Below are 12920 nucleotides of genomic sequence, written 5' to 3' on the forward strand. Positions count from 1 at the left end.
CTTTTAATGCTAACGAGCTGGCCAGAAATTTTCACTTGAATTAGTAAACTGCACCCTGTGTATACGAGACCATTGGACTATTCTTCATGTATTTTATATTTTCGAAATTGATGGGTCCGTTTTTGGCAGGACATTTCTCTTTTAGGTCAGGTACTCTTTCAGTGTTTATAAATATTATTCATATGCTATAGCAAATAGATTTTTACAAGTTGAGATTTTAAGAAGGAACTGAACGAAACAACATTACTGATTCTAACTGGTTTACGCGATATCTCTTCTATCCAAGGATTCCGGGAGCGCCATATGGGGTTAACTTTCAGGCTCTATTTTTATTTTCATTAATTGTTTTCTATTTCGATCTGTGTTTGGGACCCTTTCTGGTTTTCATGCTAATGGAAATTTGTATATTAATGAGCAAAACTGTGATGGCATTCCAGGCCCTAGGCTAAACCTCAGTGTTGCTCTTAGTATTGTGGTACACAAAATCTGTTGAAATTGCGTAAATTACTGTGTATAATTTCCATTTCTTTATTTTGGTATTTATTTTGGTCTCCAGAAAAAGTATAAAAAAGGAACATTTTTATTTCTTAATTCTCTTTAAAAAAAAAAAAAGGAGATTGACCAGGCTAGGTCCCCGTGGCACTCAACAACATAGCAAACAAAATACAACTTACATGACAGAAGAGAGACACTGACAGACGGCAGTTACTTATACAAAATAAGCAGGCTACATCTAACTTCACAGAAAAAAAGACCGGCCGCCGTCAAGCTACAGAGATGTGTCCCCAGCCAAAGATTCTGTGGAAATACCTACACCCAGTGTTGTTGTTTTGTTTTAGTGGCGCTTTCAGCAACTCGGGCTATTTGCGCCAACAACTGTGCATTTATTCATACACTTTATTAATCAGCATCACATTACGGAGTTAGGAAGAAGGTCCAGTTTTAGAGGCAGGAGGAAACCAGAGTACCCGGAGAAAACCTGCGAGAGCGAGTATGGACCGGAAACCAAATGCACTTAAAGCTTGGGCCAAGCCGGGATTCGAACCTGGGCCTCATTGGTGCAAAGCGAGGAAAGAACCACCACGCTAACCCGCTAACCCACCTCACCCAGTGGTAGTTGCATGGGCCTTTTATACCAACCTAGCAAACCATCAGTGGAATGCTAGAAGCAACCCATTGTACCTTTTGTACTTTACCTCAATGGACGTTGCTCAGCACCCCCAAAAGGAATGTACCAATGCAATGAACATACCACCAGCTAAGCGCACTACCTACAACTGTGTCTTGGCCTAGCACCAGAGACCCATATTATGTGACAAAATATAAAGTGAGTTCTTCATGACATGTGTTCAAGATAAGATCTTGGAGTGGAGTTAGGCAATGCCAGTAAGCATAACATCAGTTTCCGAGCGCAGTGTACTCAGAGACGTGATTCTATTGTCCACATGATAGATTAGATGATGTTCTACAATCCTGGCCAAATGTCTTTGGGCCCCCAACGAGAGGCCCTTTCCAATGGCTGGGTCTCAGTGCGCGGCCTGCTGTCCAGCTCGCCGAGATGACAACATTGGCCGGGGGTGGGGGGGGGGGGGACCGTGTGGACAGGGTAACTATTGTAGAGATATATGAATATGTGTACAGCGCAGGAACGCTGAGGATCTCTGCCCATGTGGGCTATTTTATGGAATAATAAAAACTCAACCATGACTCAGTCAACATCAGCTGCCTCCGTGGTCCACCTTAGTTGCTCAATCCCAACACGGTGCCAGCTTTAAAAGGACCTATTGAACGTTAGAGCAGGTGCTGTGGCATCGTCTGTGCCTTTGGAGAACTTACCGGAGGCGAAGACAGGCAAGATTGGCCTGGAAACTTTCAGACGTCCAGACGACTCTCGGCGATGTTTCCAGCCTCCGTAATGCACCTGGACCGCCCGCGTATACATGTACATTGTACCTTTGAACGAACATCGCTCACATGTGCTTATCCTCACTGATCTGACGACTAGTCGGCTAGGCTAAGTCATGCACTCACACATGTATCTAATCTAGTCCATGCACTGTGACCCGTGCAGACTGTCCCCAACACGATCTTCAGAGCTCGTCCATATCGCACGTGGGATGCCGAATCAAGTCACAAATGTCGCAGTTGGCTTGTTCCTTCCCATTCAAAGTGCCGGACTTGGAGGGGGCCGTTGGGCCGCGGGACTAACTGTAGGAGTAGTTGGACTGGTTACCAGTGGCTGTTGTTACTATGGAAGCCACTGCTGGGCAGCAGGAAACCCCAACATTTACGGTGACATACCGTAAATGACAGTCGTATGGAAGTCACATGTTGGAATGTTGCCCGCTCGTCCCCCGAAGCCATGGCCGGTAATTCCAAAAATGGCCGGCGGGGGCTGTCAGAAAATTAATCTCCGGAGGGCCTGACGGAGATGGGGCAACCCAAGGCGGCGTTAAACCCATAATGGGACGGGGCTTGGCAACCAAAGCAGAAGCTGGTGCCGATTCTGAGTAAGGTATGGGGCGATGGGAGGCCGTGAATCGCGTGGCTTAGAGTGATGATCTCCTGCTCAAGGCAAAGAGAAGCTTTTTCCCTACAAGGTTGGTCGACCCGAGGCGAAGCCGAAACCGACATGAAAGCATCCGGAAGGCTGGAATCTTGATCATTAAGAACACTCGAGGTTAATTTATCCTCAAGAAGTGCTGTCGTTTTGGTCGTGGACTGCTCCACTTATTGCTAGAAGGGTATCGAAAGATAAAATCTGTGGATAGTGGAGCGTGGACTACACGCAACTATTTCAGACCATACCACATAAACAAAGACACGCTTCAGTGGGTTTTGGGCGTGTTAATTGGGCTGAAGGTGGGGCTGAAGGTAGGTGGGGCTCCTTTGCATTTTTGTCTATGAGGGAATATTTCATTTTTTCTAAAAAGGTGGATCAGACCGTATTATGTAATGTAATAATACAAAGTGAGTCTTGACGAGTAGGGCGAAATATAATCTACAAACACAAACTAGGGCTATTATGCACAATTTCGTGCCAGAATTCATTCATAGATATTGCTATCTATTACATGTAATTACCCAATGAGACTAATTGTGCACAGGAAGGTAATGTATTTTTGTATTCTGCTCGAAGCACAACTGAAGCTGGAATGGGTAACTCGAGCCTTGTAAATTGTAAGTTCAACAAAACATCCTGCACATTTTTTTGGTAGTATATGTACGTTTATTTTTAATAAGTTACATACATATTGTAATCTTCTGTTAATTGTATAAGGCAGTACTGACAATGCAGTACAGGTTATCATGTTGAATGTGCTTAAGTGACCTCCACCCGATTGGCAGTCAGATTTCAAGTGCATTAAGACAGTCGATGTTGACGATTCCTACTGGATGTAATGCCTGCCGACCTGCCTTATACTTGTTACTTTGATTAGCATGACATTTCCTCATGGCACTGTAATCCAGTCCACAAGAAGTCCTTTCACAAGAGCGACCAATCATACATAACATTGTGAAAACAATAACAAAGCCACAATTTTGTCACAGTTCATATAAACAACTCGTGATTTGGCTTGAGACGAGATGTCTTGTGATAGACTTGTGATGGACTCAAATATGGCGCTGGTTCCTAATTGCCAGTAGCTGAGATGGAAGTAGAGAGTGAGCTATCAAGGTCAACCACTGTCTAGTTGCTTCCTACCAATAGGCGTACAGCATAATCATGTCATGCTTTGTTTACTTGTGCCCTATCCTATGGGGACTCGATCGATTGCTTACCACCCCATTTCCATTGGAAAGTGTCCTAAGAAACAAAAGTGTGAAGTCATTATGTTACAGGTCTATTCAAAAGCACAACTTGGTTCTACTCAACAGGCTCGATTTGAACAATTTTTGCCAAATCCCATCGTCACTCACATTTTCCAATGGGTCCATCTCTGCCACCATTAGTTTCATGTCAGTGGTTCACTATTGTCAATGTTCCCTGTGTGGAAAGAGAGGCCTCTTAAACCAGCAATGCGACTGTTTCCTGTTCCACAACTGGTGCACAGTGGGGGAAAAATGTAGCTGCTGGCACAGCAGCCATGTCCTCTGTATGCCTAACAGACAGTTTGACCAGAACCGTCAATCTACTTGAGAGTCTTTGTCTGTGCCAGCCGGACAACAACCATCCCACATATATATACATCCCATCACATATTCTACATCCCAACACATCCCAGGAGGATGGCACTTTTCCACTGATGCAAACTGATGCTGAATCGCACTCCAAACTCACCAACCTCCTGGATTTCATCTAGGATTGAAACATATGCCTGTCCTTTCCGAGCAAATTTTAAAAACTGCCTGTCCTTTCCCAGCAAAATCTTTGACACTGACACTTTTTTTGCTTGTCCTCAGAACAGGTTGTAGGTGGCTAGATGAGACACTGCTGGTCCCCAGTCCTACACCCTTTCTCCTCATGAGGTCCCCGAGAAAAATTCCAACAGCTCTGTGGCCATCTCGTTCTCACTTTCATCCTCCTCCTCCATGTTGAGGCCATCCTCCTCCATGTCCTCATTGTCATCTACGTCCTCAGGACCATCCTCGTTATCATTGTCATCTATGTCCTCAGGACTGTCCTCAATGTCCTCATCCTCATCATCATCCATACATGTATCTGGACCTTCAATGCCAACATTCTCTACTTGTGATGTTGATGACCTGGATGAAGTATCTTCGTCTCCCTCTGTTGTGACACCTTTTAATCAACACAGAAAAGAAAAAAAACAAACAAACTTAGAGTGGCAACACAACAAAAATGCAAACCTGCCATGATCTGAGCACACATGCATGCAGATTTGTGAACATTCAAATGAAAGTTGGTAAAAGATGCCTAATGCACCACACATCTGCCAACCAAAGCAAACACACAGTGCGCCTGAGAATGGAATGTTGTTGCCATGTGATCAAGAGCCCTTTACAGTGCCTTTTGGGACCAACTGTATTCTGCATTTTTATGTACCTCTCTTGAGCACCTCCTGTTCTAGCGTTCTCTTCAGTATCTCATTCATGGCAGACCTCATCTGATCCAGGACCTCTTGCTCTAAATACCTGACCGGTTGTCTGATCCCCGCCGAGTTGCTCTTGGCCCTTATCATGGCCTGGACGCCTTCATCATCGATGTCGCATAACTGATAGAACATCTGGTTGTAGGCCGGCACCAAGCCTTCCCTGAAAATAAAGTAGGCTTCCTGAAGAGCGAGAACATTGTGGAAAAAACAGAATAATTTGACCTGAAGCAGCCTCTCTAAAAATATGAAGTGAGCAGTGGAAATCAAGAAAAAATAGTTCAAAGATGGAGGCCTGGAACCCCCCCCATACGATTCTTGGGAGCAGTATGGCGCTTACCCTTCATATACAAAAGTTATATCTGCCTCCCATTATGAATGTATTTATGAAAATTTCATTCTGTTCCGATACGCCCATTTTCCTGAGACAATGTTAGCTTTTCTAACTGAGACTGCTCAATGTATGTAGGCCAGTGCGTGAGAGTGTGACCCATAAATGACTCTAGCAAGTAAACCCAGAACCAGATTGAGTTGAAAAAGTTACTGACATACTCATAATGAATGTCTCTAACTGCCTTCCAAGTTTTTAAATGATGAAGCATGGGACTGCCAAGGTTCATATACATTGGGAGAAGACAGATTCTCCCCTCTCTCCTACCCAATATCCTGCAAGATGACCCCAAAAAATTGGCTTCTTAGCGTTAAGTGAGGACAGTGTTAAATGAATGCATGGATTTATTGGTGCAGAAAGATGAAGATAAAGACCTTTTCAAGTGCTTTCCTGTTTTCTCTTTGCAAAACCTTGCTCTTGGGGGGTCTGACATAGGTAGACAACTTCTTATCTGGCTTCTGGAAAGAAGCCGGCATACTCCGACGGGTGGAAGTGTTCCTGAAGCGGTCTTGGTCATCTGCAGGCATCACTAATTTGTTCCTATACAAAGCTGGAAGAGCAAAATTGTAAAAAAATAATACATGTGAAATTGCATTTTTCCCTGAAAGGGCATCACACGTTCTGTCAAAGGTCCACCACACGTCATCCAGTTCAATCAAGTCTCATGCCATCAAATGCCTCAGAGATAAAAAGCATTCCTTTGTCACTGCTAATGCTGTTACCTGGATCTAGACTTGTGAAAGGACCCATGACGGAACTGACAACACTGATTTGTCTTCAGGATTCAGTTTTGGACAGACTGTTTTATTTCACCTCAGCGATTGGACAAACGGGTATCTATGGGACTTATCACACTAATGTCACTACAAATTTGATGAAACTTACAGTTAGTATTTGCAATAATTCTTACGAGTAGTCACTTTTTCTGAATGACCAATCTCTCAACATCAAGGGATTAAGGGAGTTGACCGAAACTCTAAAATCCCATGGCAGAATTAGTACGTATTTGACCTCTTTTTATCGACACGTGCCAGAATAATGACTACTTTGTTAACGGCAGTTCCGACAGAAATCTAAAAGTTCCATGACTTCTCCAGGAGTTTCCATGACTAAAATGTGACAATTTCCATGACATTTATGCCCTTTTGCAGAGAACAATTATTTGCTATCATGAACTGGAAGACTACCACATCTACTACGACAGCAGGCAGACAAGGATATAGTCTGTACAGTTACCATTCTCCAGTTATCACATAATGAGCTGCCCAGCAAAAATAACCAGTGCTTCATCTTGATTTCCAAGACTTTTGGTGACTTCTATTTTGTTCTGACAACAGATTTCCAGGACCCTTTATCCCTTATGTTTTATTTCCCATGACTTGACAGGACAACTTATTTTCCCCAGGATTTCCATGACTGTGGGAACCCTGTCTACTCATCCTAGCTGCATCCATATCCACCAGAAGGGTTTGCAATTGAGGAAACTCCAGTCTGACCATGGCGCCAACGTTCCTTTCAGTGGGGTTTGGCATCCCTAAGAATTTGGGGAAATTCATCAGAAATTGCTCGGGGAGTTACAGTTTAACTGTGTGTGAAATTCAAAATGGAAATTTGAATCTCTCTTACATTTCCGTATCCGGAAGTCCAAAATCTGGTATTTCAAGCCATCCCGTGCAGTGCGGGGGTCATAGCCCAGACGAACCCACGTGGCCCTCCACGGTCCATTGCAGAAGTAATAAGATACAGATGGCAGCAGAACACTCAGCTGACGATCAGTAAGGGTGCAGTTGTGTCTCAGGGCACCGCGTGACCACACTGGGCGTTTAGTAAAAATCTACGTATAAGCCAATTCACACAGCGATGGGAGTTATTTGGGCCAAAGTAGAGGTATGTGAATCCATTTACAACATAAGACTCATTATAACTTCAGGCACTGAGCCTCACTGCATGCAATGTACACTATGTATATGGATAAAACTGTGACCCCTTTAAAGGCCGGTAAATACTCATACAAATGCAAATTTGTGATGTCAGATCACATATTCACACTTTGAATTCTCAAAAATTCAACCCATTTTAACAGGAGTAAAGATTTCGCTGCAAATGTTTCGTGATGTACATTTCACTTCGCTTTCCCATCCATCTAAAGTACATGTATGAACCGGCCTTAATGCTGTACAAGCCTTCTACATTGTACCATTACAGCCAAGCTGGTCCTCCTAACATTGAGTGTTATGCTACCTCAAGCTGCTCTTTCACCCCAGCAGTGAATTTTTTGCCAAAACCTGGGATATTATAATTACGCCTGGCCTGGACTGATGGCCTTGTGAACCTGGAAATGTTAGTGTTAGTCAGTGGGGTTTTTGGATGCTTCACCACAGCAAAGCCTCATGGTGTTGGATCAAAACACGAATGATTTTTTCAAGTCCCAACAATCTATCACATTCAATGAAACACAAACTCAAGAAGTACTTATGAAAGTGGAGAACAATCTCCAACACTTAAAGTCATGTTGCCCATTAAAGTTCAATGTGAAACCTTTACACATAAAGATACACATCCTCGTCAAGGTCATTATGAATGAGAATATGCAGTTACATACCTACCAACATTGAAAAATCGGAAATCTGAACACCAATTTTACAAGCCCACTGCAAGACAAGTTGCAGCACAAGAGAAGCTACTAACATGCACAAGTATACATGTATGTATGTGTAAGACCTCCCATTTTGACACAGTAAATAGCACCCTCTTTTGTCAGGACCTTTTTTTTTCAATCTGAATGTTCCGATTTCTTACTGTCTGAAGATATAGTTGTGATTAAATCAGAATGGTTGGCAGGACGTGGAAAAGTAATGAGTAGGAATGAAGTAACTAAATAAACGATTACGAGATTGCTACACAGTGATTTCTCATCAATGTGTGATAAATTACACGCTGAGCAGGTATAATGAGACTGCACATTATAGGCCACGTTCGAGAGACAACCACTTCATTTTGCCTGGTACCCAGAATACATTTCGCGTACATGTTACCAGGCAAAATCAACCACTAGTCGATAAATGGTCCTCACTCAAAATTGATCACAGATAATACCTGAACGAGTTCATCCCTCAACAGCCCTACACTGTTGTCTCTCTCCTTGCCCTTCTCAAAAACCAGCATGGCATCTGGGTGGGGAGCCATGGGTACACTGTCCTGCTCAAAGGACACCAGGTAAGTGTTGTGGGGCCGCCGCGCTCGCCCACTGCCCACAATGTTCTTGTCCAGTCTTTTGCCAACCTAGATTGAAGTAGCAAAAGTTGACATCAAGTACGTCACTGACAGCTTTGAAATTAAAATAACTCTGTGTATGACATTGCTACGATCTTGTGGATTGCCTCACAGCATTTAATACGTTTCCTAAGAATACCTGGGATTGAAGAGGGAAGAATCTCTCTGTTTGCCTCAGATACCATGGCAGCACATTCTTACTAATGCTAAGCCCTGCTGACATTTTTCAGCTGTCTTCCGTTTTTCTGAATCTGAATTTTATGAAAATCAAACATACCATGTTTCTGGCATGTCCGTTTTGAGACAATCGAAAATGGATTCCCACTAGCTATGCGCTCTGCACAGGCTGACATGCCTGAGAGCGTGAAACTGCAAATGACCATAACAAAACCCTCTGTCACATTGAATCTTCAGAGATGTACTCGTAATGGATGCCTTTACATTCTTGAGTGGCCCTGTGGCAAACTGAGAATCAATGTCGACAGGAAAAGTAAAAAACCCTCCATTTTTAGAACTACCAGTATACACATTAGCTGGGATGTCAGGGCTCGAAATTCGGCTAATCATCACGGGAGCAAGTGCTTGCTCCCTAAACAGCTGAATTTGTCTGCATGCGACGTGCAACTAGTTGGAGTACACGACCAACCAGAACCTCAAACGTGCTTAGCGACACTACGCAAAAAGTCGTGCACCGGGCCTTTATAACGTGTATATGTACACAGACGTAAAAGGAAACTGCAGCAATCGAGTGTTCTAGAAATGAGTGGATTAGGCTGAGACTTTAGTTTCGCTGGTTCCAGCTATTTTGGAGCACGGTTCAAAACCACATGTTGAAGCTATGACTGGAACCAGCGAAATCCATTATTTTGATTTACGGGCGCATTTCTGAGACAAACAGGTGTATTTTAGCTACCTGTGCCCGTTAACTTCGAGCCCTGGATGTTATATTTTACAGCAGCACACCATTCTACAGATTACAGAAAGTGAATGGAGTTTCAAAGGAAGAAGTGGTACCATATAGGACAAGCTCTCCATGGAAGGCACAACATCAGGGTGGTAATGATGGGTGGAGGCTTGGTCCGTGCGAGAGAACACAGGAGGCAGCATGAAGAGAGGCACGTCCTGCTTAAGAAAGCTGGCGTCTTCTGGTTTGGTGGGGATGACCTTCTCTATTAGAGACTCCATACGACCTGTTTCCTCATTCCGTTGCATGGGCAGGTACTGGAAGTCACACATTCCTTTATTTTCAGAGGAAAAAGCAAAGTGAAAGTAAAAGCTCTCCTTTTGACAACAGTGAATTGGTAATGAATTTCTTCAGACAGTGGCAGTGTGTCTTGGCAAGTGGGGTTCACCTGTGAAGTCCTCCATTAAACTTTCTTCATCACTCAGACACCGAACCCGTGAATCATGGCAATGGGAAGAACTGTCACTTTGTGGGCTTGTCACTCAACCAAAGACAGCAATGGGAGAGCACTCAAACATAGGACATACAGTAGCAAATGTTTTCATTGGGCAATACTGCTCTCTGCAGCAAGTTTAGTGCATAACGCTAAATGCACTGCCATTCCACACGTCATCAACCATGAAAGATGCACGACAGGCACTGTTCATGAAAATACAAAGTATCACGTGTCTACCAAAGTTTTATAACACGTAAATTTAAAAGTGAATAAACAGCTTCCTTTCCAAACCTTTAAATTGATAAACATTGTCAATGACTCCAACAAGTTCCGTCTGGTACCCTGCTTGCTCCTGTACAACTTTTTTGCCTTCATCTTCCAAACCATCTCCCTGACTATCAGACTCCATCTCCACACTGCCAGCTTGTTTCTTATATCTTTTCTTGACTCTGAGCAGGATGCTGGTTGCCGGCTGTTTGCTGGCGTACAGGGAGCGGCAGAAAGGGTCATCTGGTCTGAACTTCATCTGCAACTTCTTGGCCGAATCAGCACTTAGGGTCTAATCATTGGGAAATAGTTTTTTCTCAAGATTGAGCACTTCATTTACATGTATAAAAGGTTCAGAAAGCCGTATTCAAATGAGTTGGCTTCTACTTGAAATTACACACAAAAAGGGGTACCATTGGAGGAAACTTAAATATCCAAAAAATAATCACCAGAGGTTTTGAGGACCATAGCAGCATATAGGGTCTATGGTACACATCAGTGTTTGTCCAAATGCACCCCTTCTTTTGTTCTATGTAAAAACACCTTAATACGATAATGGTTAGATTCTTAAAATGATTGACTGGATCATCCAGATATTGGGAACATCTAGACAAAAACAATCCTGAAATCAGGAAAAATACTGACAAACCTCATGTTCACCAATGCAGTTCTGTGTGACAAAGTGGCTGCAGCCAGAACCATGCATGTACATGCACACTCGAGCATTTTTTTCAAATGTAGTAGGCTGGTAGGGCCTAATTCAAAATTATGCCAAAATATTTCTGGATGAAAATTGAGAGTTTTCCGAAAAACAAAACTTGGACCCTAATATTAATATGGCAGGCAATTGAAGAAAAATTGTAAATATGTCATACACAAGAAAGAATTTTGCCTTTTAGCACATCTCCAACAATTTGAAAGGTTTGAAATGCAATTTCAAAACTGGTTTCCCTTGCTGTGCTGAAAGTTATTAAAGTGAAATGAGAAGCCCCATAAGGCCCCTACTATCAGCTACTCCTTAGGATAGTGACAGACTATTTGTGTATTGATTGTTAATGGGCACTGAACTGTTGTTATGCATAAGGTCCAAGACTTTACGAAAACAATTCTTGTTTAATCAAGTGATCAGAAAAACTGTCGAACTGTCACACTCACTGTATTGTGTGTGTTGCCAACAGTCTGTCAAGTTTGGTACATGCTTACGTACTGTACGTAGGCCTACCTGAATAAGGTTGTAGACTATAGTATAAACATAATAAGCCTTCGCTCCATGCCTGACGTAAGGCAGGCCTTGGCCCTAGGGGGAGGCCTTGGTCTTAATAAACCTTTTCGACGTTCACAATGCATTATGGATATGGATGACACACAAGCAATGCATTTTATGGACAACCCTATGGGGGAAGTGAACCAGTCAAAAATCAATACATGTATGCAGTTTTCTATTAAATGTTTTTTATGTATCTGCTCATCAACTCACATATATCAGATTATACAAGAAACATTTTCAAATACGTTTCCAAATGATTGTAAGAACAAATCAACCTTAACTGCCCTTTATAATAAGGGCACCAGTCATGCTACAGGCTGAAAATGAATGTGTCCGGTCAAAGCGGGATTGGACAACACTAGAACATTAATATTCACGAAGTAATCAAAGCACGATCCATGACAAAAATTGGTGTTGTTGGAAGGGCTTTTCCAAATTTTCCTTCTCAGACAAGCTTTAAACTTTGAAGTTTGTGAATATCTTCGTCCCAAATCAATAATCCAACAATTTGTCAGAAGGGGGTGGCTTGAATTGAAGTATGACATAAAATGGAAACAGATTAACATTTTCAGGTACACTTCTCCCAATAGAATTGTGCAGAAAATGCATTGCACGTTTGTAATCCAAACCCACAATGCATTGCGAACGTCGAAAAGGTTTATTGACGGCAATATGAACTGCACTGCCCGCAAACGTCACAACGGAAATCCCTCAAATTAAATTTGCAAAATACCAACCTTCGAGACTGCTTCTTCGCCACCGAGAGTTTTTAGCATCTTGTCCACATTCTGAACTCTGGCTGGAAATTCAACACAAACAAGATGGGGGAGTTTTTGTGGGTTGTCTGCCAGTGCAGACGAATTTTCTTCGTGCAAGTTGTCCGCCATTTCTGACACTGTCCTCGTTCAAAGATTTGTGTTTTGTGGGAAAAAAGAACAAATTTATCTAACCGTTCCCCAATAAAAAGAAAATGATAAATTGGAGTACATTAATAAAATGTTCAAAAAATTGACAGTAAATATTCTTAATTAAACGTCTACACCCACACGGTAAGTCAGTTGCACTTTATTTAATTCACAGACTAAGCACCTAAAGGGGCGTGGCTACGTGAGACCATGATTCGGGGGATGAGGCAAATGGTTGACAGTGGTTCCTTTCTTGACATTTCTGTTGACAAGAAAGTAATCTACTTCTCGTTCCCCAGTCTTCCTCCATTCTCAAAAGAACATCATTATCAAACAGACTTCATAATTCATTGAAAATGCTCT

General features: G+C 42.6%; 1 protein-coding gene across 3 annotated transcripts; it reads right to left on the reverse strand.

Annotated features, from left to right (window-relative positions):
* Positions 1-2873: 2873 nt before the first annotated feature.
* On the reverse strand, positions 2874-12547 carry LOC147797453 (general transcription factor 3C polypeptide 5-like). Of its 3 annotated transcripts, none has more exons than XM_087143541.1 (9): positions 12390-12547; positions 10410-10677; positions 9733-9956; positions 8542-8727; positions 7072-7279; positions 5820-5995; positions 5009-5237; positions 4611-4744; positions 2874-4574 (listed from the first exon to the last, which is right to left on the reverse strand). In XM_087143541.1, exons 1-9 carry the CDS (start codon positions 12537-12539, stop codon positions 4464-4466), a joined length of 1686 nt encoding a protein of 561 aa, XP_086999667.1. In that variant the 5' UTR covers positions 12540-12547; the 3' UTR covers positions 2874-4463. The 3 variants fall into 3 exon arrangements, with proteins under 3 accessions (XP_086999667.1, XP_086999668.1, XP_086999666.1); XM_087143542.1 differs by lacking the exon at positions 12390-12547 and adding exons at positions 11608-11776; positions 11928-12106 and having other exon boundaries at positions 2876-4744; XM_087143540.1 differs by having other exon boundaries at positions 2876-4744.
* Between the last annotated feature and the right edge of the window lie 373 nt (positions 12548-12920).

The sequence above is a fragment of the Acanthaster planci genome, linkage group LG11 (genome assembly GCF_054643075.1).
Source record: "Acanthaster planci isolate LZ-2023a linkage group LG11, COTS_SCS, whole genome shotgun sequence".
Taxonomy (NCBI): Eukaryota; Metazoa; Echinodermata; class Asteroidea; order Valvatida; family Acanthasteridae; genus Acanthaster; species Acanthaster planci.